This window comes from Andrographis paniculata, unplaced genomic scaffold (genome assembly GCF_009805555.1).
Source record: "Andrographis paniculata isolate CXL003 unplaced genomic scaffold, ASM980555v1 Contig95END, whole genome shotgun sequence".
NCBI classification, from domain to species: domain Eukaryota; kingdom Viridiplantae; phylum Streptophyta; class Magnoliopsida; order Lamiales; family Acanthaceae; genus Andrographis; species Andrographis paniculata.
Genome location: NW_026137634.1, coordinates 1,487,211 through 1,512,975, shown reverse-complemented (window position 1 = coordinate 1,512,975; position 25,765 = coordinate 1,487,211). Strand labels below are relative to the sequence as shown.

Sequence of the window (25,765 nt, the reverse complement as noted above, 5' to 3'; positions counted from 1 at the left end):
TACAAATCCATATTTTCAAAGGAGTGTTTTTTGACAAATTTTATCAATTGTTTATTATAAAATATTACTTTTACAAAAAAAATAAAATAAAATAAGGGCAAAAATGTCATTACACTACTTTTAACTACTCACTATAATTAAAATACTATTATTTCTTAAACACCGCGCCAAAAGTAAACGTTGTTGGAAGATGATAAAGGATAACGAGGACCACATTGACAAGTGTATACATATTAGTAGTTGGTTAGGAATCTATCAAAGTTTGTTGTAAATTAGTTTTTTGGTTCTATCCATCTCCATGTATATATTCCTCAACCCCTAATTTACAAAAGATAGAAAATTCCAGAATTGTCTTCCTCATTGCTCTGTCATTCCTCTTCTTTCCCTTTTATTTTCTTCATGGTATCAGAGCAAGTATTCCCTACCTGTTAATTGCTCATGGATACTTCTTCAAAATCAGAGAATCGAAACACCTCTGGAACTTTGGCCACTTTCCTTCCCAAGGCCTTGTTGCTACAATTTGGAAATCATCCCCGCTTTTCTCCGTCCTCCATTCTTTTGAATGGCAATAACTACATCACTTGGTCCCGAACTGTCCGCACTTCCCTGTTTGCAAGAGGCAAGTTGGTTTTTATCACTGGCAAACTACCTATGCCATTGTATGATGATGTTACATATGAAGCATGGATTGAAGCTGATGCCATGGTTAGAGCTTGGATCAGAAACTCAATAACTCCATATCTTCAAGATGCCTTTGTATTTGCGCCAACAGCCAAGGAACTTTGGGATAATTTGACATAAAAGTTTGGCCAATACAACTTTTCCCTCATTTTTCAGTTGCAGAAGAGTATTACTACATCATCTCAAGGAGGAGATACAATTTCTGCCTACTACACCAAACTCTGCTACACCAAACTGCAGAAACTATGGGATGAACTAACAGCCATTGATCCTCCAACTGGCTGCTCATGTGGTAAATGCTCTTGTGATGTCAATAAACGCAATGCTGCAAAACTGGACAGGGACCAATTGATTCAGTTCCTCACTGGTCTGAATGATGCTTACGAAAGCCTTAGGGGACAAATTCTTCTCATGGACCCCTTGCCAACCATGAGTCGCGCCTACGCTCTCCTTTTGGAAGTGGAAAAACAGAAGGAGCTGCAGATTTCGGAAATGGAGTTTGCCAATCAGAACGTAAATGCAACTGAAGTAAAAAAAACTACTCTCAATAAAAGATTTGGAGACAAGAAGAGGCAAGTGCAGGACAAAAGAAATGTCACCTGTGAGTACTGCAAACGAAGAGGTCATACCAAGGATACTTGCTTTAAGCTTCATGGAGTCCCATCCTGGTATAAGGAAATGCAAGAACAACGGAGTAACATGGTGAATGCCACTACTGAAGCCAAATCAAGCACCACTGAAGCTGTTACAGGTAATGATCATGCAGGAAACATTGGAGCTCTGGTTCGATCAGAATTGCAGAAGCTTCTTGGAAAGACACCAGACACCCATGTTGAGTTCACCAACCTGGCCATCGAATTTGCAGGTAACATCTGTTCTAGCATTGCTGCTTTAGATACTTCTTCTTGGCTCCTTGATAGTGGTGCATCTTGCCATATTTGTGTTGATGCCAATCTTTTCACCTCTTTGCAACCTGTCACCATCAAACCCAAAATATTCTTACCCAACGGTACGTACCACATAGCCACCCATTCTGGTTCTGTAGTTCTATCCTCCAAGCTTACCCTGCACAACGTTTATCACATTCCCTCCTTCAAGTTCAATCTCATCTCTGTGAGTCTTCTAGTAAATGACTCTTCCTGCAAGCTCACCTTTATGCCCTCTGTGTGTCTTCTGCAGGACTTCTGACCACGTTCTTGGAATTGGACACCGTACCGATAATCTATATACTTTCCAGACTGATACTCCTATCTCAAATAAAGCCACCTTATATGTGCCAGTGGCAGCCACCACTGCTGACATTCATGAAGCTTGGCTGTGGCATCGACGGATGGGACACAGTTCTTCTGAAACCTTGAGACATATGTCTTTACCTACCATTGATGCTTGTAATCCCTGTGATGCTTGTCACCGAGCTAAACAACACAGGTTTCCATTTAATAAAAGTACTTCCGAATCTAATGCTTGTTTTGATCTCTTACATATTGATCTTTGGGGACTATACAAACTTGCCTCATTGACAGGTTGTCATTACTTTCTCACCTTAGTCGATGATTACTCCCGTGTTACTTGGACTGTTCTTCTTCCAACTAAACAACAAATATGCCTTGCCATAGAACACTTTATCCTTAATATCAAAAACCAATATGGCATAACTGTAAAAACCATTCGATCCGATAATGGTAGTGAGTTTGTTAACAAACAGTGCTACAAATTATTCCACCAGCATAGTATAAACCACCAACGCTCTTGTCCCTATAGCCCTCAACAAAATGGTCGAGCCGAAATTAAACACAAACACCTTCTTCAAATAACCCGAGCTCTCCTATTTCAGGCTGAATTGCCACACCTTTTCTGGGGGGAAGCCTTGCTCATGGCCACACACATCCTTAAGAGACTACCTTCTGCTAGTATGGGTTGGTGCTCACCATTTCAAAAGCTTCATAACCGATTCCCTACTCTCTCTCATATTCACACCTTCGGATGTCTATGCTACTGTGTTGACATGAATCCACATCGCACTAAGTTAGATTCCAGATCCAAAAAATGCTTGTTCCTGGGTTATCCATCTGGCCAAAAGGGGTTTAAGTTGTTTGACCTTGTGAGTAACAAAGTTTTTGTCTCTAGAGATGTCCACTTTTATGAAAATATCTTTCCATATCCAACACGCTCATCCTATTCTTCCTCTCAACCAGTTGTAGCTATGGTCCCCCCATTCCTCCTGCCACAACCACCTATCCAGCCGCTGCAGACCTTCCTCTTACTCGTACTACTGCTCCATCTTCTATATGTGAGTCCCCTCCTGTGCCTTCTCCCGCTCCTCCCTTTATTGGGACTCCAACTGTACTTGCGTGCCCTCCCACTGAACCTCCCAGGCCTCACCGCCCCCGCTACAAGCCAGTTTGGCACAAGGACTACATTCTTTCTACCCATTCGGCACATTTATGGCATCATGCATGTACTATCTGTGAGCAGGAACCAGTATCTTTTGCACATGCTATGAAGGATCCTTATTGGAGGGCTGTTGTCGCTGCTAAATTACAAGCCTTGGAATCCAATAGCACATGGGAGTTGTCTGCTTTACCTCCCGGCACCAAACCAATTGTCTGCAAGTGGATCTTTCGCATCAAAAGAAATACTGATGGTTCAATCCACAAATATAAGGCACGTCTGGTTGCCAAAGGTTTTCTCCAAATGCTGCGGCGTGACTTTACAGAATCATATGCTCCAGTGGCCAAACCTGTCACTGTGCGTCTCCTGCTGGCCGTTGCTGCTGCCAAAGGCTGGCCAGTCCATCAACTCGATGTGAATAATGCCATCCTTCATGGCCGCCTTGAAGAAGAGTTGTATATGGTCCCCCCATCAGGCAGCCAGGTTCCATCCGGCCTTGTATGCAAGCTACGAAAATCAATTTATGGTCTGCGACAGGCACCTCGTCAATGGTACAAAGAGCTTTCAGGCAAATTTCTTCATTTTGGCTTTCAGAAATCTACACATGACACATGCTTCTTCTTTATGGCATCTGGCTCCACCTACACTACCCTTCTGGTTTATGTGGATGATGTTTTGCTGACAGGGACTGATCTTCCAACCATTTTTCGTGTCAAGGCATACCTTGATAGGGAGTTCACAATTAAAGATGTTGGCAGTGCAGATTATTTTCTTGGTATTCAGATTGAATCATCTTCCTCTGGTTTCCTTGTCTCACAACATAGGTTTATTGCAGACATCCTCCATGACGCAGGTCTCAGCGATGCATCTCCTTGTGCTACTCCATTGGCCTCCGGCTGCAAGCTCCAACATGATGGCGCTGCTTTCGACAAGCCTACATTGTATCGCCGTGTTGTTGGTCGCCTATTATACCTTACCATGACTCGGCCTGATCTCTGCTTTGCCGTTCAACAGCTTTCCCAGTTTATGTCATGCCCGACCACTCAGCATTGGAGGGCTGCGCAACATGTCCTTCGCTATCTTCGGGGTTCCAGTCATCTTAAGCTCTTCTTTCCTTCTCAATCTAAAATTACCCTCACTCGTTTGCTGTTGCTTCGACTCTCGCAAATCTCTTACGGGGTTTGGTATATTTCTTGGTTCCTCCTTAATTTCCTGGAAGACAAAGAAAGAGCCAACTGTATCCCGCTCCTCCGTTGAGGCCGAGTATCGTGCCTTGGCTGCGACTGTTTCAGAAATTTTATGGATCACCTACATCTTACGTGATATTCAGATTTCTGTCCCTCAGCCCGTGTCCCTTTTCTGTGACAACCAATCTGCGCTGAAGATGAAGCAAAATCCGGTTCATCATGAGCGCACGAAGCATATTGATATAGATTGCCATTTCATTCGCGATCATCATGTTGCAGGAGTCATCAGTCTTAGTTTCATTCCATCTTCTCAACAATTGGCAGATGTTTTTACAAAATCTGTCTCTTCTGCTGTCTTAAACTTCTTTCTCTGCAAGCTGAACTTAGTTGCTTCGCCTGCTCAGCTTGAGGAGAGGGTGTTGGAAGATGATAAAGGATAACGAGGACCACATTGACAAGTGTGTACATATTAGTAGTTGGTTAGGAATCTGTCAGAGTTTGTTGTAAATTAGTTTTTTGGTTCTATCCATCTCCATGTATATATTCCTCAACCCCTAATTTACAAAAGATAGAAAATTCCAGAATCGTCTTCCTCATTGCTCTGTCATTCCTCTTCTTCCCCTTTTATTTTCTTCAAACGTAAACCTTGTAAATGGACGGAGGGAGTATTATTTAATATAAACTTCAAATTAAATATTTTTGTTTTAAATTCTAAGAAATACGCCGGAAAATACTTTTGGTAATGAAATAAAGCATATCAAGTTATGAAATTAGCTTAGGCTGTGTTCGGTTGAAGGATTTCAGCATTTTTCACTGTACATTTACTGTTTGGTTTGATTTTTTAAAATCTCAAGAGTCTACCCCTATACCCCTATATTTTGAAAAACGACATTGGTGTACAGTATTTGTCGGGGCATGCCAGGAAGATTAAAAAATTTGTCAGAGTGATAGGAGAACATGTTACCTTGTGGTTTGGGTACTATTCTTCTCGATTACGATGCGGATCGGTAACTGGCGGCGAACGGAGAGGAGTCAGAAACTGCGCAAAGATATATTTGCCCAGGAGTGATTGTTGGGTGAGGGTTTAAAAAATTTCCGGTGGAAGCATGTCAAGACCTGTTGTGGTCGGTGCAGCTCGGACTGATTGTTTGAACAGCTCAGATTAGTTGTTGGAATGACCTACAAGCCCTCATGGCTGACCTGCACAGGTTTCCGATATCATCGTCCAATCAGCACCCCGATCAACAACAATGAACTTCTCTATCGTTTAGTTTAACCCTTTTGTCGTGCTCTATACTAAAACCTCCATTAATGTCCGGTCTTAAAAAAAATTGTGACCCAAATTTTAAAAAATAAAAATAAAATTTATAACCTAATTCATATGAATATATATATGTATTTTTTTTTCAAAAATTTAATATTTAATTGTATTTATACTAATCAAATCAAATTTTACTTTTAAATTTTATACATAATTTTTTTATAACATTTAAATATCAATTAATTCAAGCTTTCAAACAAACACAACTTAAAAATTTTTACTCCAAAATTTTTTAAAATGCAAATCCAAAATCCAAACCCTCAAACAAACATACCCTTAGTTGTTGAACTATCCTTCTCCCATCATTAAAAATAGTTTTATTTCTTCAAATACTTTTTGATATTTTAGCACTATTCAAAATGTTCAAAAATTACATTAAAAATATTTTTTATTTTATAAAATATTACATCAAAAAAATTAAATACTTTTTGATATTTTAGCACTATTCAAAATGTTCAAAAATTATATTAAAAATATTTTTTATTTTATAAAATATTACATCAAATAATTTTTTTTATTATTTTCAAAACAGTAACCAAATGGTATTCACAAATATTTCATTAAAAAATAAGGGTACCCTGGTAAGTCAGCAGCTGGTTACTTACAGCTGTGTGTATATACAGATATCTGTCATTAGTTCTTCCACACAAACATAAACAATAATGAGCAGCGAAGACGGAGAATGCCTTGGATGGGCTGCCAGGGATCCTTCCGGATTCCTCTCGCCTTACAAATTCAATCGCAGGTGAATTTCCATATCCATATCCATTCTCCATCGATTTAATCTATTTCGTCGATCCACCGATTTTTTGTGATTGGATTTGGACCTCCAGTTACGCATATTTTCTGTGTCTTCTTCCAATTTCGGTGCTAGCTAGCTAGATTAATGAATACAAATTAGGTTTTATTTAGAATCTGTGCAATTTCAAAAGTTTGGCTTGTTGGTATTGTCGTCTAGGGTTTAATTTTTGTGCATAACTATTTTATTTGATTATAGAAGCTTAGATGATCAATTGTGTAATATGCATAGGATTAATGATGATCGATGTAGACTAGTTAGAGATTCTTCTGTGATCAAGAGCATTCGTGTATATATATATATAATAGTGAAATTGAATTGTTGATCCATGAATAGAGTACTACTGATGTAGAATTGTTGTGGTTATGGTTTTTCGACGAACCCTGTCTAATAATATAGAGTTCAAATAACCTTAGGTCCTGTTTGATTCAATGGATTTGGTTTTAAGATAGTATTTTAAATGAATGGATTTGATTTACTTCAGATTTAGAACTTTTCATAATTAAAATCTATTGTTTGGCTGTGTAAAGTAATTAAAATGGCACAGTATAAAGAGTATGTGAAATATTAAAGATGATGGATTTTGGAAATCTACATCATTGCCGATCGAAACTGATGGATTTAAAGGAGTAATTCGAAATACCTTAAAGCCAAATCCCTCCAACCAAACGGGGCCTTAGCTTTACTAAAGTTTATGGGCTTGTGCAACCTGTATTTGATCTTGATCAATATTTCTTACTTTTGATTCCTTGATGAGTTGCTACAAGAATCGATCTTCGTGTTTTGTTGGTTGTGATTTCCATCTCTCGGATACTTTTTCATCTCTTGAATAGTTAGGCTTGGTGTCGATGTTTACTCAAATTGTGTGGTTGTGCAAGAAGGTGTAATGTTAAAGAACTTATTGTGTTGAAGATAGATTAGTTTCAAGAGTGCATTTGAATATGTATAGAATTGAATCTTGTGATTCTTTCTGCACAGGTCTGTTGGCAGCGACGATGTTTCGCTGAAAATATTATACTGTGGAGTTTGTTACGCCGATGTTGCTTGGACCAGGAACAAATCAGGGCATTCGAAATATCCATTGGTGCCCGGGTATGGCGATTAGATTTCAGTCGTAGTTTTTAACAGAGATTGTGAGACTGATATACATTTTACTCTATAGACATGAGATTGTTGGGACTGTCACAAAGATCGGATCAAATGTGGAAAGATACAAAGTTGGCGACCATGTTGGAGTCGGGACATACGTAAATTCTTGCCAGGAATGCGAATATTGCAACGATCACTTAGAAGTCCATTGCTCCAAGGGATCCATATTCACATTCGATGGTGTGGACTATGACGGTACCATAACTAAGGGAGGATATTCGAGCCACATCGTGGTTCATCAAAGGTACACGGCTATTGACTTACTGTTGATTTAGTTTAGTCGGGATTTTAATAGCTAGATCGAATTTTTACCTTTGCAACGATGTTAGTAACTTATTCTACAGTATATGATCATCCACAATTTATTCGATGATATGTGTATAGGTACTGCTATAGGATACCCGAGAATTACCCTCTAGAGTTGGCCGCGCCGCTACTCTGCGCAGGGATCACGGTCTATACTCCCATGTTAAGACATAACATGAATCAACATTCCGGAAAATCTCTAGGGGTCATCGGACTAGGGGGGCTCGGCCATTTGGCCGTGAAGTTTGGTAAGGCCTTTGGACTCAAAGTAACAGTTTTCAGCACGAGCGTGTCTAAGAGGGAAGAAGCTTTGAGTCATCTTGGGGCGGATAACTTTGTCATCGCTTCCGATGACAAGGAGATGTCGGTAAGAATTCTTACCAAGCTTTTATTTGTTGAAAGAACAGATCTTTATTTCTAACTTTGGGATATGTTCCTGATGCAGGGCTTGGAAAGATCATTCGACTTCATCATAAACACGGCTTCTGGAGACACCTCGTTTGATTTATACCTATCCCTGTTGAAGACTACCGGTGTTCTTGTTCTGGTAGGGTTCCCCAGTGAAGTGAAGTTTAATCCAGGAAGCATTAATCTAAGTATGAATGCGAACAACGGTTATATGTTATTTACCTTTGCTTTCGCAGTTGATGAAAGTCTGAATAATTTCTTGCAGATGCACGGATGATCGCTGGTAGTTTAACAGGAGGAACGAAGCAGACGCAAGAAATGTTGGATTTCTGCGCTGCCCACAAGATTTATCCTCAGATAGAACTCATCCCGATTCAGTATTCGAATGAGGCCCTTGAGAGGATGATAAAGAAGGATGTCAAGTATCGGTTTGTGATCGATGTTGCCAACTCTCTCAAGTGAATTGGGAGGATCCATACTCAAATAATTTACCTGCAATCTCGTTAGATACATAGTAATAAAGGTTCGAATATGGCGTCAAGAACAAAGATTTCTTGTATTTATTGGCCACATGACTCGGCATTCTACACACTCATTATTCGCTTTTTAGATCTTACATTTGACATGTATCTAAGAAGACGAAATAAGATTTTATCCTCCCATGGGGATCGATGTTTCTCATTCAAGGACAATTGTGCGTTGGGACACAGCCCGACAAGCAAGCTTATACATAAGAAGTCATATTGGATATATGGGAAGACTTCATAGTCATAGTATTGAATACCTTTTACCCATTTTCCGTTCATACGAACAAATCCTTGATACAACACAGTTCACAAATTTTGCATCTAAACTCATGTAACAAGAAACATGACCGGTCATTCCTCAAAAAGACACAAGAAATATTCGACTACATACACTAGAGGAAGCTTTAGAACAAGTTTTTCTATGATTATTGTGAGGTGGGCAGTCGATATTCGCCTTCAATCCGCAAAAGTTGATTCAACTCCAAGAAGATGATTCCTCTAACATTTAAATCTCAATAACAAAAGCAACATAAATTTCGGGAGCACAGGAGTTATCAATTTAGAGTACTTTGAACAGAAACAAAGAGATGTTACCTGTTAGGAAGAACGAAAACTTCTGTCAGCGTAGGCAAGAACGGGGGCAGTCTCCGTGGCCTAAGTTCACCAGGTATGCCCGATTTTCTAAATTCAGGATTTACTTTAAACTCAAATTCTCAAAAATTGCATATTCACTATGGCATATGAGAGAAGAACCCGGAAACCATTGGTTGGATTAGTTATGCAGACTCCACTGCCTTATGTCATTCCTAGTCACTTCCCCGAATTTCCCGTGTTTCACATTGAAAAACTCAGTGCCACCACTGCTGAATTGCCTAAAATGTATATTATGTCCAGAAGTCCTAGTCGACTGCATCATCCTGGCAATTGTGGGAAGGGATTTGGGCCAGACATCTCGTGTAGCAACAAACAGCCGTCTATCCGATTGCTTGTCGGCATTTTTTGCATCGTATTTTGAAGAGCCACCCTGATTGTTCAGAAGTGAAGAGTTTTTGGACTGATTTATCATTTTGGTGTTTTCTTTAGTGTAGGAGGGAGGCGGCCCTCTGATCTTAGCTGCAGGTTTCATTCTGTCGAGCCATCTTAGGATTCTGTTGCCAAGGTTTCGACCAACTTCAATATCCCGTTCTTGTATCTTGAGATGAACTTTGAGAGCCACATCAAATATATTTCGAGTTCGTCTGAATAGCAGGTTAGCGTAATTAGCATTGTGGATATAGCAATTGTATATAAATGTTAAGCATAAACAATTTTGAAAGCGGATAATGAGCTTAACCGGATAGGATCTAACAGCATAGCCACAAAGGATAAAAACTGGAGTTCAAAGAAAAATAATGCTTAAATTTACAATTGTAGAAGGCCCAAGGATTGCAATGAGCAATTGAGCACAAGAATCCTGTAGTAGATTTTCCGATCATACATATGAATTTACAATTGTGGAATACCCAAATTACTGTAATCTAGGCAATGGGACTATGAAGAACGTGTCTTTTTATCTTACTACCAACAACATTTTTGTTTATATGAAATATCAAAAGCATTATGAGTTGTTGCACAGTTGAGGTGAGAAGAGGTTTGGAGAAGTAGAAGCAGATGAATTAATCAATCTATCGGATAGATGGCCAACAAACAATAAAAGCATTCAGTTTTTTTGTTAGATTCAGTAAGAACAGTACTATTTAGTACTAGTTTTTAGTGCACAACTAACAGAAAAAATTGAAGCCCTCCAACCCCAATGGCTAACTATTGTCCTGAATTGAAAAAGGAAATAATGATTATTGACAGCTCAAGAAGAGGCACCAATGGATAACAGACACAATAAAGATCACTTCAGATCTGTAATTTGTGAGGTCGGCGAATACAGTATGGTCTAAAGGTTCATTGACTCCTCAAAATTTACCACACATTCACACATGTGAAACCTATTGTTCAAAGGTTATATACCACTAACTATATATATTTAATCATCATTTCAACTCTGGGATCTGCCGTTCTGGAGCAGCTGGTTAACTAATCACAAGGAATAGCGAAATATGATGTACTAATAGAGCCTACACTGGAAGCAGTTGCAACAGTATTTTCACAAGCACTAATCCAAACGGTTATTTTCAATGGAGTTCAGTTATGAACCATTAAAGTTTCACTCTGCATACACTTAGGAGCAGAAAACACAGGACGAAAACATGACAGTCAGAAACATGAAGGTTAGATTCATGCCTTGATCGCTGAAGTTGATCAGAAAGTCCACTTATCCGTGGCTAATTTCTAAATGATTTATTAAATTTGCGAGAACACTTGCCAGATAAAGTTAAGAACTAAGTTGAAAGAAATGAAAATGCCCAGACAAATGAAAGACAATCTTCCTATGAATCAAGGGTATCTCGATTTGGAAGTTCTTTTAAACTAACCCATCTATCATTGAGCCGTAACGCCAAATTCTACATATGAATCCCACAATAGTATTGTTCTTAACTTCTTATTAAAACTTATGAGATATTTTCAATCAGAGTGAATCTGAAATTAACTCCTACAACCTATTGCTGCCTAAACTAGTAAAATGATGCACTCTGTCTATGGACAGACAAGTTAACAGAAAAGAGAAGAATCTTTCAAATAGCAAACACCACCAATTGCATAAACTATATAACTAAACTTAGTTCAAAATTTTATGGATTTGAAAGTTCATACAAATGGCATCGGTACCAATATCGCGTTGAACATTTTATCCTATCAGGTGCCAATTATACAGAGAATTACTATCCTTCAATACCTTAAAAACGAATAAGGAAGGGAAAATTAATTTATGATTTCATAGAATTTGTCAAATGCTCAATGCCATTTACTTCCGGCTTCACTCGAATGAATAGATAAATATAATCTTCGAAACTGATACATGTCTAACAATCAAGCAATCAAGTAGAGAAATGTAAGATAGACTACAACTTACAAATATGCACAAATTCAACGATCGCTACCACAAAAACAATCGCATCACGAAAATTACACCGCCGATTAACCGCATAGAAGATCACAGCCGAACGAAAACACAAGTAAATAATAAATACACAAATTTAACCAATTAAATTGACCAACAATAAGAAATACCTTTGAACAAATTGACGAATTTTGGGATGCTTCGGGGTGATGAGCCTCCGCTGGATTTTAAGCGCAAGTTTGTAGGTTCGTTTCAGACCCAAAAAGTACGCCGTCCCCAATGTGATCTCCCACAGCACCATTTTCACCAAACCTGATAACTCAAACCTCCGTCCCCGCCGATCGAGATGTAATAGCAATTGCACAGCCAAATTCCGTATTCGTTTCGTTTATCGCAAGGCATTTGAAGATGCGAGAAACTTCTGCTCCAAGTCCATTTTGACAGTATTCCACGCTTCCACCACAAAGCTTAATCTACACCGTTGATTGAATTTGACCTTTAACGAGCGGTCTGGATCTGCCCGTTCTCACCTTTCTGAAACAAGTCATTTTCTTAATTTCTATAAACATTTTATAAATTAAAATTGATAATAAAAAAAAAATGATTATGCATTGAAAAAGTTTTCGAACTGAATTTATTTGAGCATACAGTTTATGTTTAATTGGGCTGGGCCGATCTGGTAAAAAAAAAGTGACACGTGGATGTGTGGGACCCATATAAGAATTGGGCCTATTAGCCCACTATCAGATTAACACACAGTACTATAAAAATTTACATATAATATTTAGAAAACAATTTGTATATATGTGAAAAGAAATTATAGGGTTGTTCATTCTTTGTTTTTTTTTTTTTTTTTTTTTTTTTATGAAAATATATAATATATTTTTTATTTATTTATAAAAATTATTTTTTTTATATTATTAACAAGATTTATTAGATTTAATATAAAAAAATACATTTATCAATTAATGACGTGATCAATTAAAATTTCGAAACTTTATAAGCCTTAAGCCTTAAGCTAACCCACGTAAGATGTATATATATATATATATAATATTATATAGATTCATGTATGTATAATATTTTAATTCATGTATGTATATTTGTTTTAAATAAAATGTGTCTTATTTTGAATTTTTGGATAAATATATTTTTTTATGCTGGTATAAAAAAAAAGTTATATCATAATATATGAAAATTAATATTTTATATTGTATGAAAAGTGTGTTCATTTTGTATTTTTTTATGAATATGTTTTTGTTGTTAGTATAATATATATATATATTAAATTATTTAGTTTTTTCTATAGATAGATGAGTGTATATATTATATTAAGTATATTGTATTAATGTATGTATAAATATAAAAAAAAAAAAAAAAAAAAAAAGAGAGAGAGAGAGAACAATATATGATTAAAACTGAATTTTAATTTTAGTTTTTATTAAACAAAAAATTACTATATTATATTATATAAAATTATAATAAATATTTTCAACTCAAATAGTTACAAGCACTATACCCTAAATATATATATATATATACAAAGTGTATTATACACTGTAACCACATTCAAAACAAACGAAACATTTCGTCTCTCTCACACACATACACACAGTAGAAGGAGAAAATATGCAGAGACAATCTCTAGGCTCCCCAGTGAAAGACGACGAGCTTCTTCAATTCCATGGCGGAGAAGAGGATCATAAGAAGAAGGAGAAGGCGATTACAGCGCCTCAAACCGCTGTTTACCTTCACATTATACCTTTCCTCACTCTCTTCTGCTTCCTCATCCTCTACCTCTCTTCGCACCATCCCTCGCAATACGGTAACTAAATTCCTCTCCTCTGCTATCTCTGATCTGCCTTCGATGCTTTGATTATATTAATTTTGTTCTTAATTTCTTCAGATATGGCGCAATTCAGCGGATTCAGGACGACGATTTCCGGTTCTACAGGTACTTGTCTCTCTGTTGTTCGAGAACCTTCTCGTCCACTTCAATTCTGTTGAAGAAATTGTTGAATCGGAATTATGATTTGTTTCTAATTCAACCAGATTCAGAGCACAGTAGTGCTTTGAACAATGTGAAAATTGGAGATATTTTGGCTGTGAGGAGCTTGAAGCACTCCGCGGCGGCGAAACTGCGGCGGCGCCACCGGAAAATGGTACGTGCTTAGGATTTGTCTTTGTACATACTTTTTTTAATTTTGTATTTATTTTAATTATAAAATAAAATAAAATAAAAAGAAGAAATTTCCCGTGACTCGAATCATCGCTGTCATTTTTTGTCTTTTTTTAGAAATTGAAAATGGAAAATGTTTGCGACTTGGGAAATTAATTACACGTGTAATTTGTTTCTGTAAAATCAATAAACCTCGAATGAAATATTTTAATTTTAAACTTATTTAAAATAAATGAAATAGTAGTAATATTTAAAATTTTATTTTTCTATATTAGTTATAAAAAATAAATGAGATAATTAATTGATACTATAAAAACGGGAGACAGCTGGAATCGGACCGTTATTATGACGTCTCGTGAAACGGTTGCAGGTCCTTTTTGAGTATTTTGCACTTTGCCCATTGAGAATATTTTATTAAGTCAATCACTCCACTCCAAAGAAAATAATAATAATAATGGCCCTTAATTTAATTGAAAACTACACCTTCAAAATAATAATAATAATAACAACAAATGGTAAACTCGTGCTATGTGTAACTAAACTAAATTTAAACGTTTGTAATATTGATAATTATTATTATTATTTATTATTTTCGTTTATATGTTTAAATATTTTACTATATAATATTTGCTTCATTGGATGTTATATTGAAAGCTCAAGATCGTGGCTAAACGTATAATATTATCAATTTAATTGTATGTATGTGTGTACTATTAGTTAACAAATATTATTGGTCATTAAATTAAACATAAATGCATCAATATAAATATATTTACCTTCCCTCTCCTTTTCTTGATCAACAATACAGCTATAGTCTATATATAACCAACTTATCATACATAGCTGGCAGTTACAGAGTTAATTGTGTCGACAATATATCAAATATAAATTGATAGATCATAAAATATAAATTGACAATAATATATATTATATGAACTACTAATAACACATAACAATAGTCTATATTGCATTATAATTGAACACCCCACCCTAATCATTTCAATTTATACATATATATATATATATATAAATAAAATAGCCTATGATTGAATTGAGATAGTAAACCTGTCAAGAGATGAATGCACCAACAGGGCATTATAAATTAGAATGATTGAAAGGAAACAATAGAGAAGTAAAAAAGAGTGTTTGATTATATTAGTGGATAAGATCTAAAGATGACAACAAATAAAACAATAATACAGTTGCAATAATTGAGTGATGAATTATGTAATAAGCCCTAACCAATCCAACATGGACACATATTTTTTGTTCTTAATTAGAGGCTTAATCTAAAATGACCCTCATTTGATGTGTATGTATTTAGATTGTACTGTAATTTTAAATAATAATTTAATATAATATTGCATGTGATATTCCGTGGACAGGGTGCTGAATCGTTCAAATTAAAACCCATGATATATATAAACATCATACAATTTTATTATACATAACATATTATATATAATAATGACAGGTGATGTTGCTTCATAACTATAGCATGTTGTATAATAGTTAGTAGTGCGTTGAAATTAATTAGTATTTGTGTTGTATAAGACTATATAACATGTATTGTTAGTGGTGTGCTGTATTGTATTTGTATTATATGAATGCAGACGATTGCTGCTGGGTAATAAATACCGTGTGTTGCTGTGTGTTGTCAGCAGTCTCCGCCTAAGAATATATATATTTTTTTAAAAAAAACGTCAACAAATATATATACTAAATAATGACATAAATAAACTAAACCATAAAAATGACTATTGAATTATGTAAAACAATTAAACAAAAAATATATATATATATATATATAACTCTTCATGCCTTAATATTATAGTATAAATAGCCCAAATGGAAGGAGTATTTATTTACACTATCTGCCGTTAAAATACCAGCTACTAAATTCCACATTAAAAATACAACATAACAAAACCTTATTTAGCAAATCATCAAACAAAGAACATAAGTTACAAAAAGAATGCCTTAAAAAAAAAAAAAAAAAAAAAAAAAAAAAAAAAATAATATATAATCGAATCAATCTTGCGAGAGCAAGAAATTGTTGTTGTCTGAATAGCAAACAGAAGCCAGTATGATAAGCAAGGCAGCCATAATAGCAAACCCAAAAGTAACACTAGACACAACTCCCACATGTTTTTTCATCCCGCACGGTATCTCCCATGTAACCCGACTCTCTGAAATACGGTCTGCAAGCATTAAGGCGCAACTCACATTACCTTCGGGGCTGCAACACATAACCCAATCGGGTTTCCCAAACTCAACCCTCGAATACCCTTCGTCTCCCAATGGCTGTTGATCAGGAGAATCGAGAAGTTCAGAAATTTTCAGGTCGAAAAAATGGCAAGTAGAAATCAAGAACATGCTTTTGTATATAATGCCTACTAATACAATACCGGAGGTGAGGTGTAAATAGTCGAGCTACTCGACTACTCAACTTGTAAAAATACGAACACATCACACTGCAGAACTTTCTAGAAATAAAATTAATGTATAAAATTTATGTATTTGTAAAAATAGAAAAAAAAAATTGTATTCGAAGTGATCATCTTAGATGATCTGAATAACCGTTCCACCTAAAAACTTAAACCATTAGGGATTCGTGTATCATTAATTACTTACACATTTATAAATTATTATGGTCGTCTCACCTAAAAGTTTAAGCTATTAGAAATGCGAATCATTATTATTATTTTAACATACGGGAGTCCCCAATAAATTAAAAATACATATTAAAACATATCAAGTTTCATAGAAGTTTAAAATTTAACTTGGCCGACCACTCTCTTTACATAAACACTTTTAGAACTTTTAGTACTGTTATTCAGCAGTAATGTTTCGAAAGAATTTTTTTGCACAAAGTATCTTATCAAGTTAACTTTTTACTATTTTCAAAATTTTCCAGATACAGTAATATAGCTCTTGAACACATTGTTGGCAATCATTTATCAAAAATCCGTCCGCGAAAGTGCAAGTTTACGGATACTACTTATATTGAAACTTTAAGCTATGCTTGTATTTCTTACTTGATACCGTGCGTGCAAAGGAACTTCGAGATTAAGTCCCAATTGGGATTCTTTAGAGGCAATGTTCATGTGTATTTCCACAACAGATTGATTTGACCGGAAAGAGGGTAGCTCTAAATTTGTGTCGCCAAAGACAGCTGCATCGGCAAACACTGCAAGAAAAAGACCACAAGCTAATAAACCTTGTCTTACAAGAATCAAGGGAAAAAGTAAGTTAAGATTGCAATAACTATATACCGCCACGCTGGATAAGATGCTGAAGCTCGAACGGATCTGCAAACACACCAGAGGGTAGTCTTTCAATGACAATAAGTTTACAAGATTGACCAGTCAGATCAGGCTCGACCTTGGGCTGAAACTTAAAGGTGATCGAAGATGATAATCGTCGATGAGAACCTTCACCGATGACATCTCGATGTAGAGTAGACAATGTAGGTGTAATGCAGTTTCCATCTCTGCGCACAATGCACAGGCCAAGTGGGATTTCCTCTGCTATAAACTGACTGAATTTTGAATCTATCAAACTATCATATTTCTCAAAATAACTCTGCGAAATGTATTTCTCCACAAAACCTGCTCGGCCCTGCATGAGGCAGAAGAAGGTCAGCAAAATCCCGTATCCTAAACAAAAGAATTTCAATGCAGTCCACCTAAACTAAACTTGTGAAAAAATTGACCTTTTTTGTGTATGTTCTACATACACATTTAAGTTCAATAATCAACTAACATTATAACTTAGAATGAACCATCATGTTTGCATTCAATTACATCAATCGACAAAGCTGCAATCCTTTATGCCAAATCAAGAAATCCTGTTCAGTTTAGCAGCAAAATTATATCTGAACGCAATAAAAACAACTTCAGCCATTTGGTATGAATGTAAAGGAGTAAAAAATTGAAATGATACTTAACGTTCAAGTTTGAATTTGTATTGGAAAGATAAGTTCCATAAATTCAAGAGTCCTAGAAACCCTCTGAAGAAAATCTATTCAATTTGAGATGCAAATTAACCAAATACCAGACACTAAACTTACAGCTATTGCAACAAAATCGTTGGTGCATAACATTACATCTGAAAATATGTTACAGAACTAAATGAAATGATGCAAGAAACAGCTAAATAATGGTTTATGCTCTAGATTTGCACAAAAATCTCCATGGTCAAGTAAGCAAAAGTTTCGATAACCCACTTACATAGGAAGAGCCAAAAATCGTAAGAAACATCACTACAATCTGCGCTTGAAATGGATGAAGAACCATTTCCAAATCTGACCTGAACAAAACACTGATATTTTTATAGAATGACGCAGTAAGTGAATTCTTAGCTATGGAATGTCCGCTGGTAATTCCAGCAATCGAACTGAGTTCAGCAAACACCTGTCAAGAATTCTATCAGCAAAATCAATTCAAGAGAAGAAAAGTGGACGGAGAAAATTTCAATAGATGAATTTAGAATTCAAGTAGCAGCAGAAATTAAAGGACTACAATTAACAAATTAAGATGTTCCAAAATGAACATTATTGTATTCAACTTTGAAACTATTAACTAAGTAAAATAATAAAAATAAATAATAATGTGGATCATCGAGTTGATGTGGTGGGCGAACTTATGACCTTATGGGGTGCAAACCGTGGCGACCCTTCCCAGTCGAACTCGAGCCTAGGATAGATAATGAAAAATTAAAGAGAGATTCCTTCTCCCGGGGCCAACAGCTACATGATCAAGCAATAGTATTTATGCTGTCATATCAAGTTTAGTTCAACATTAAAGAACTGTCTATATCAAAATTAACTTAAAAAGCCTCTAGTAGACACATTCTATATATCTAGTGCTATCTTTTCATAATCGTGATGAATTGATGATGAAAACAATAATCAAACTGTACCATGACAACAAAAAATCATGGAAACCGAAATAGATGAATCAAAAGAAACTCTACAATGATTGATGTATGGATTATGGAATATTGGAATTTAATTCTTGCAAAAATCGAAAGATCTCAATTCCAACTTCCATAGACATAAGAACCTTGTCAAAGACTTGTAGTGAACTAGAAGGCTCGAACAAGGGATCGAATCCAATGCAACATAACAAGGCAGAAGACCAATCACCCCAAATTATGCTCCTCTTTCCAGATATCAATCAAATGGAGGACAAATTTACAAATCACGAGAAAATCAATGTATTGTCAATTGAGGCAGTAAGTAGATGGATATGTATGTCAATATTGATCTCTATCACGATTTTATCATCACATCCAGTGCTAGGGCGTGGATTTGTAATGAAACCTAATTGTTCATTCAACAATATTTCAAATACAAAAAACTGACAAATCATCGAACAAGTTCCAGTCGATAGAGAATTGAAATTCAATAGATGAGCATCATTTCAAGATAATTAATTAAATAATTATCTCTATCCCCACCAAGAAAAGGCTAACAAATTAGCACGAATTTCATAAATCGGAAGAAGACAGTGAAAACGTCATAAATTTTACAGAGAGGAAGAAAAGGAAACCAAATCGGAAGTAGCGTACCCCTTCATTATTGAAGCTCAAAATCTAAGTAAAATCTTGTTTGGTCGATCCAATTCTGAAACCACCGGCGGCGGCGGCAGCAGCAGCAAGTATCGAAGGCAAAAAAAACCGTTAAATAGTTAAATCTCACCGGCGACAGCTGCAACGGGGAGAAGAAGTAGTGAGTCGACTTGTCCATTCGGTTCAAATCAAAACCGCACGGACCGAACCGAAACCGTCATTCTCACAGTTCGAATTCGGTCTGTGATTTTCTCAAACCGCGAACCGGCGGTTTTCGGTTTGAACCGACGGTCTACGAGGAGGAACTTAGGAAGGAAGAAATTAAAGAATTGTGAAAGAAAAGAAAGAGTGAAGCTGCTGCGAATTGTGCGGGCTGCGGCGTCTGGATGTGTAAATGTACTGATTACTGATTAGGGTAAATTCTGTATTTATAATAATGATAATAATATGTTTATAATTATAACTTTTACTTATATTATTAAATTTTTATAAAATAAAATTAATATTAATAATTATTAATGATATAAATAAATAAATAATATTATTATTATATTATAAACAGTTTGGACAAATCTAGTAGTGAGCGAGACAGATATGTTATAGAGGTTTTTTTATTTAAATATTTAAATACGCTTTTTTTTTGTCTAAAATTAATAAAATAATATTTAATTTAATATTTTATAAAAATATATATTTTTTATAATATAAACTTTAAATAGTAAAAATTAATTATACCCGGCGCACACTCACATATGCATTATTTGGATCCGGTCATAACCTCAAACTAGAATGTATACTACTCAATTTTTTGGTTCTTAGTTTGGATTTTTTAGTAAAAATATACCTTCGCCTTATAATTTTAGCACAGTTGTGAATTTTTCTTCTTTTTTTTTTTTCACGAAGGATGTGAGTAATTTTAATGAGAATTAGATTTATTAAAAATAAATACTAAATAAACGATAATAATTGAATGTTCATATTTTTATTTAGTCAAAATTAGTAATAAAACAAATTTAACTGATAAACATAAAAAAAAAAAAAAAAAATTGAGTAAATTTAACTGAGAAAGTTTTTTTTTTTTTGTTATATTATTTAAATCGAAATTCAAATTAAAACTAAACAAATTCTAAACATCTAATGTGATTTTTTTATATATATATTAAGAACACAGCTAAAACCTCCCATGCACAAAGATGACTGCACCTCAAATAAAAACCTTATAGTATCAATCAAACTACCTCAGAGCTGAAGAAGAATCAACAAACCGTTTATTCAACAACATATATCACTGTTTATGATTTCAATTTCAACCACGACCAAGACATATTTATGTCTACATCTATATTATGGAGAAATAAACATACCAGCCAAGACATACTAAACTTTGATAGCCATACAAATCAGAAAAAAACTAGTGCATATATATAAGGAAGGAAGGACATGAACATCTTTGAAATAGCATATATATATATATATATATATACCTGAGACGATGAATCAGAGAATTAGCCCCTGCGCAGGGGCAGGCTTGGAAGACTGCTGCCCTTTCGACTCCGTCTCTTTTGAAGAGTCGGATAAGTGAACTTGGGCATAGTCATCCACCATTTTTCTTCTCTGCTCATCTTCGGCCATTCCAACTTTGTCCTTTGTCTTCTGGCCGACCTCTCCGGCTGCCTTTGTGACACGACTAAAAGCACCTGCCACCCATGAAGTTCCCGTGAGGATATACCTGTTCTTCATGATTGCAGATCCGGCGCTGCTAACCGTGTGCTCGGCAGCAGCAAATGCCGACTTTGCTTTCTCTGAAACTTGAAGTTTTCCATCCACTTCACGCACTTTGTCATTCACGAGGGAAGTGCCGGCAGATATCTTCTCGCTGAGTCCAATTTTTTTGTCGAATGACGCAACTTTAGCAGTCGCAGTTGATGTAAATTGGTGCTTCTCGTCAAAGGACTTTGCCTTGTTAACAGCGTCTTTACCTAAGATGAAGCCCTTTGCAAGCATGCTGCTTACGACATCCTCTGCCTTTTGGAAGGCGGATTCACCCCCGACAGTTTTTTTATCTGATGGCTGCTAGATTTTTGGGCATGATTTACATTAATATCTCACCGTAATTAACGAGAAAACACAGGAATTTATTTGAAGAACTTGTCAGTTGTTACCGTGTCCGGTGTAGCAGCAGCGGCAGGAAGCTTGTACTCGGGGTCCAGAGTTATGTCCACAGTCATGTCTACAATTGTTGCACCCTGTAACGGAATAAGGGAAGATGGATTAGAAATCAATGGTTATCTGGTCGGGAAGTTTATAGGGTAAAATGAAAGTAGATGGTATAAATCATCCTTCGATGGTACCTTTTAAGATGTGAAAAAATAGAATAAAATTACTATACACTGATACAAGGATTGGGCTACAGAGTAACAACGATAAAGTTAATAAGTCATGCAATGAATAACTAGGTCACAGGTGATGAAATGCTCATTGTTGAAGTTCAACTACAAATATTAACCGTAGTTTCATTGTATCCAAATTATAGAGTTGGATTTGTTTCTTATTTATAGAGAGAGAGAGAGAGAGAGAGAGAATCACCGAAAGAAGAACTGCTGTCTCAGCCCCCTGGTCGTCTTTGAAGGTGACATATGCAACTTGGGATCGTTCAGTATCACTAAATACACATTGAAAGCATGCTGAAATATATTATACATGCACGCACATACAAATATGAATACGGAATACGGATATCTGAACATATATATGTATGGATAGGTATATATCTTATATGTATATAATGTATTAGTGTAAACACCGACAAACCTTCGCATCTCAACATATTCAATGTCACCAGAAAATGAGAAGAATTCTTTCACATCGCGTTCAGATGCCCCCAAAGAGAGATTGCAAACTTTGACAGTTCTTGTCTACAACATCCATACAAGTAGTTAGGCTTACTTTCTCAAGAAACGACTACCTAACCAGGGTCTTAAAAATATAAGAATACACTATGAACACACATTATATGCACTTCACAATTAAAGACATTCATAGAGAGAACTCCACATCATTCAGGTCATGCACACATCATATTACATGTAGCACCACTGACTTACCAATCAGAAAACCGATCTCGTAATTTAGATCTAATGTATGTTTGACACAAGTACTTGATTTATGCCATTGCTAATTTGACTTAACCTTAGTTCTCAAACACAATATGAGTGATGCAAAAGACATACAACTGTTATTCACCGAGAGAAACATGAATTTACAATTGTTGAAAGACAACTGAAATTGCAATTAACATGATGATACTTAACCAGCCAACATACAAAGCAAAAAGTAAAATCAGTCTCTCAAATGAGCATGTCTAGGGGGTGCAACCACACTCCATCCCAACTTGAGCTTTTAAATAAGATTATGTGGAGCTCAACCTCCCTTCCATAGATAGCATCGTCTTGTAATAACAAGATCAGATTAATTTCATTGTTATACATTATAAAAATTTAAGAAAATCCAAAATTTTACAGTTTTGCTTAAACACAATCCTAGCCCTACCATGCCAAAGAGTAATTTTTAAATCAATACATATTAAAAAATATAAAGTTTACATTTGAGTGAACTACACATCAAATCATGCAAGGTAAAGTTATTCTGCTTTCTTCACTCAGCTACCCAATCCCCTTAAGATTGACCAAATACTACAACAAGACTAGGAACGTGTTGTCCAATTTTTATTTATTTATTTTATCGAAATGGAGATAAAGAAATCTATATTTTAGATTTATTTACCAGAAATAAGCATCGAATTCTTTTAATCTAAGGTTTCCGAGTCCCAAAGACAGATGTAAAATAGACTCGATTTCCTTGGCTCCCAAACTGATCCCTAGTTGCATAGTACTACTGAACTTTCTCCTTTGGTCAAAAACGACTAGGAAGCGAAGAAATGAGCATTCAGTTCAGTTCACAAGCTAATGAATGGTCCTAGTAGATGTGAATGCCTTGGTCACTTCAATTAGGATACTCTCACTTTACCCTTCACGTGAACCCTAGACTCGTCTCAATAACGCAATTAATGGCAATCAAATCAAAGAAAAGCAACAACACAGCATGCTCAAGTGAATCGAGCAACCAAACTAGTAAGCCACTACGTGCAGATCAATATTTCTTTCAAATCGTGCTCCATCTCCGCTATTCACTTGCAATCAGAACTACTCCTCAATCTACAGAGCCAGCGCCTTATACACGACGAAATCGAACATCACAAACCAAAAAAAAAAAAAAACCAGTAAAATCCGGAACCCTACTTAACATCCACAAACCAAACATACACAAACATGCGCAACCAGAACAAAAAATAAATAAATTTCCACTCACCGACATGGGAACTGCTGGTTGAAGAATTAACCAGTAAAGGAGTATGGAAATTGAGACGAGTATCGGGAAAGGAGTTTGTGGAGGAGGAGGCGGCGGTGGAGCGTTGACGGTGCAGAATATACAAACCGACGGGCTGAACTGAATTGAAGGAGGATCAAATTTAAAAACATTTGGGGGATTCTTAATGTAGTATTTTATTGATACAGCCCAATGGACGGTGGGGATCTCTTCGATAGGCCCTACCATTATTTTAATGGCTGCGATTTCCCAGATGGATTATGCTAATCTATCTCAATCTAATCGTCCATTTCTCTCTCCCTAATCACGTGTGCGGTACGTTCCCAGAGTCGTCCATACTAAAATAGTTTATTTACAACTGTTATTAATAATTTTTTTCGAATATTTTGTCAATTTATTTTAAATAAAAATATTTTAAAAAATAATTAAATGACTAGTAAGTGCGTCGTTAGTGAATATTGTTGAAGTTGAGTTATTTTAAATTAAAATTTTGTTTAAAAGGAAAAATATTTGGTTGAATGTTATCTAAATTTGCATATAGTTTTTAAGTATTAACATTTATTGTTTATATTGCCTATTTTGCACTGTTTTTGCTACCCAACACATGCACACATGTGTCCATCCAAAATTGAATTTGGGATCCAACCGTCGAGCGTGGAATGTCTCACTGCTTAATCTTGATTTACCTATTTGGCATTGTTATTTATTGAAAATTTTGCAAATTACAGTTTTAACAAAAAAATGTTCCTCAATTAAATTATTGTAAGTTAATAAAAAAATTTTGCGAATATTTTTGAGTATATTTTTATAATACTAAGATTTACTTAAAAATAATTATGTAGATGATGTAAATGATTTATTTACATAAAACTTTAAAGTATTACGGATATTAAATATTATGTTAGATGATGTAAATGATAGTCTCATTTAAAAATTAAAGTTATATATAATTTATTTATTTATTTGCAAATGAAAATCAACCAACAAATCTATTCTATATTTTTAGTTTGCATTAGTTTTGATTAATAATCAAGAACCTGTCTCAATTTTGAAAATATTTGGTAATATAGGCATATGCACAAGCAAAAGTACAATTATAAGTAATTTTAAGGCTGTATTCTACCGTGAAATTTACCATAAATTTTTAGTGTTCAATTTTTTTTGTTCCTTAAAAAAAATATCATATCAAATAATTATTTTCTTTATTTATATTATACTACAAATTTATTTTACATTCAAAACATCACATCAACCTCTGTTTATATCATATCAAACAACTATTCAAATTCAACATTTTACTATTAAAAATCATTGCTATTGTTGTTTTTCTTCTTCTTTTTTTTTTTTTTTTACAATGTGAACCTGCAGCCGCTATCCGAAAGTGCGCACGGATAAACTCCCGTTCGAACCTAATACCCTGCAAGCTAGGCCCGTCAAAACTCCGACCGCTCATTGCTTTCATTATACTCTTATATATACACGTATTGAACAACATTAAAATTATGACAAATTTGGAATTTTGATTTATTGTTAATAATATTGTGAATTCACGTAGCACTCTTAGATCTAATCACCTTTCTAATTTATATTAATTATTTTGTTGCTTGAACCATATAAGTATATTTAATTTTGAGACAATATAAAATCATATTGAATTCAAATATTCTTTTATAGCGGAGTTCGCACTAATACACACATAAAAAAAATATATAAATTTAATATATATCAAAACTTAAAATTAAAACCAAACCTATACACAAAAAAAAAAAAAAAAAAACACATCTTAAATCAAATTTAAATTTAAATCAAAATTTTCTCAAACCACCAACCTAAAAGAAACACACCTTAATATTGTAGACACTATT

The 25,765-nt window shown here is 35.1% G+C and overlaps 6 protein-coding genes across 14 annotated transcripts; 3 read left to right on the top strand and 3 right to left on the bottom strand.

Moving 5' to 3' along the window:
• Positions 1 to 438: 438 nt before the first annotated feature.
• Positions 439 to 5,924, top strand: LOC127243567 (uncharacterized). Its single transcript, XM_051263653.1, has 3 exons — positions 439 to 705; positions 805 to 1,546; positions 1,861 to 5,924. The coding sequence occupies exons 1-3, from the start codon at positions 439 to 441 to the stop codon at positions 2,037 to 2,039; spliced, it is 1,188 nt and encodes a 395-aa protein (XP_051119610.1). The 3' UTR covers positions 2,040 to 5,924.
• A 257-nt stretch (positions 5,925 to 6,181) lies between these two features.
• LOC127243437 (probable cinnamyl alcohol dehydrogenase 1) lies at positions 6,182 to 8,928 on the top strand. The gene is made up of 6 exons (XM_051263449.1): positions 6,182 to 6,325; positions 7,358 to 7,471; positions 7,542 to 7,772; positions 7,913 to 8,201; positions 8,280 to 8,430; positions 8,508 to 8,928. The coding sequence occupies exons 1-6, from the start codon at positions 6,243 to 6,245 to the stop codon at positions 8,702 to 8,704; spliced, it is 1,065 nt and encodes a 354-aa protein (XP_051119406.1). The 5' UTR covers positions 6,182 to 6,242; the 3' UTR covers positions 8,705 to 8,928.
• Positions 8,929 to 9,108: 180 nt separating this feature from the next.
• On the bottom strand, positions 9,109 to 12,178 carry LOC127243438 (uncharacterized). 2 transcript variants are annotated; one of them, XR_007836997.1, is made up of 3 exons: positions 11,932 to 12,178; positions 9,364 to 10,007; positions 9,109 to 9,280 (listed from the first exon to the last, which is right to left on the bottom strand). XR_007836997.1 is itself a non-coding variant. In XM_051263450.1 (2 exons), the coding sequence occupies exons 1-2, from the start codon at positions 12,060 to 12,062 to the stop codon at positions 9,542 to 9,544; spliced, it is 597 nt and encodes a 198-aa protein (XP_051119407.1). In that variant the 5' UTR covers positions 12,063 to 12,178; the 3' UTR covers positions 9,109 to 9,541. The 2 variants fall into 2 exon arrangements, 1 of the variants encoding a protein (XP_051119407.1); XM_051263450.1 differs by having other exon boundaries at positions 9,109 to 10,007.
• Positions 12,179 to 13,304: 1,126 nt separating this feature from the next.
• Positions 13,305 to 17,564, top strand: LOC127243535 (uncharacterized). Of its 3 annotated transcripts, none has more exons than XM_051263617.1 (4): positions 13,305 to 13,586; positions 13,668 to 13,715; positions 13,814 to 13,923; positions 15,415 to 15,966. In XM_051263617.1, exons 1-4 carry the CDS (start codon positions 13,391 to 13,393, stop codon positions 15,454 to 15,456), a joined length of 396 nt encoding a protein of 131 aa, XP_051119574.1. In that variant the 5' UTR covers positions 13,305 to 13,390; the 3' UTR covers positions 15,457 to 15,966. The 3 variants fall into 3 exon arrangements, with proteins under 3 accessions (XP_051119574.1, XP_051119573.1, XP_051119575.1); XM_051263616.1 differs by having other exon boundaries at positions 15,326 to 15,966; XM_051263618.1 differs by lacking the exon at positions 15,415 to 15,966 and adding an exon at positions 16,858 to 17,564 and having other exon boundaries at positions 13,306 to 13,586.
• LOC127243533 (uncharacterized) lies at positions 15,946 to 19,886 on the bottom strand. Of its 5 annotated transcripts, none has more exons than XM_051263611.1 (6): positions 19,515 to 19,886; positions 18,592 to 18,637; positions 18,173 to 18,355; positions 17,216 to 17,561; positions 16,979 to 17,130; positions 15,946 to 16,244 (listed from the first exon to the last, which is right to left on the bottom strand). In XM_051263611.1, exons 1-6 carry the CDS (start codon positions 19,520 to 19,522, stop codon positions 15,972 to 15,974), a joined length of 1,008 nt encoding a protein of 335 aa, XP_051119568.1. In that variant the 5' UTR covers positions 19,523 to 19,886; the 3' UTR covers positions 15,946 to 15,971. The 5 variants fall into 5 exon arrangements, with proteins under 5 accessions (XP_051119568.1, XP_051119570.1, XP_051119571.1 ...); XM_051263613.1 differs by having other exon boundaries at positions 18,592 to 18,717; positions 19,515 to 19,881; XM_051263614.1 differs by having other exon boundaries at positions 18,592 to 18,690; positions 19,515 to 19,881.
• An 874-nt stretch (positions 19,887 to 20,760) lies between these two features.
• LOC127243601 (binding partner of ACD11 1-like) lies at positions 20,761 to 24,038 on the bottom strand. 2 transcript variants are annotated; one of them, XM_051263693.1, is made up of 5 exons: positions 23,883 to 24,038; positions 22,326 to 22,429; positions 22,101 to 22,176; positions 21,677 to 21,760; positions 20,761 to 21,587 (listed from the first exon to the last, which is right to left on the bottom strand). In XM_051263693.1, the coding sequence occupies exons 1-5, from the start codon at positions 23,886 to 23,888 to the stop codon at positions 21,012 to 21,014; spliced, it is 846 nt and encodes a 281-aa protein (XP_051119650.1). In that variant the 5' UTR covers positions 23,889 to 24,038; the 3' UTR covers positions 20,761 to 21,011. The 2 variants fall into 2 exon arrangements, with proteins under 2 accessions (XP_051119650.1, XP_051119651.1); XM_051263694.1 differs by having other exon boundaries at positions 20,761 to 21,584.
• Positions 24,039 to 25,765: the final 1,727 nt, after the last annotated feature.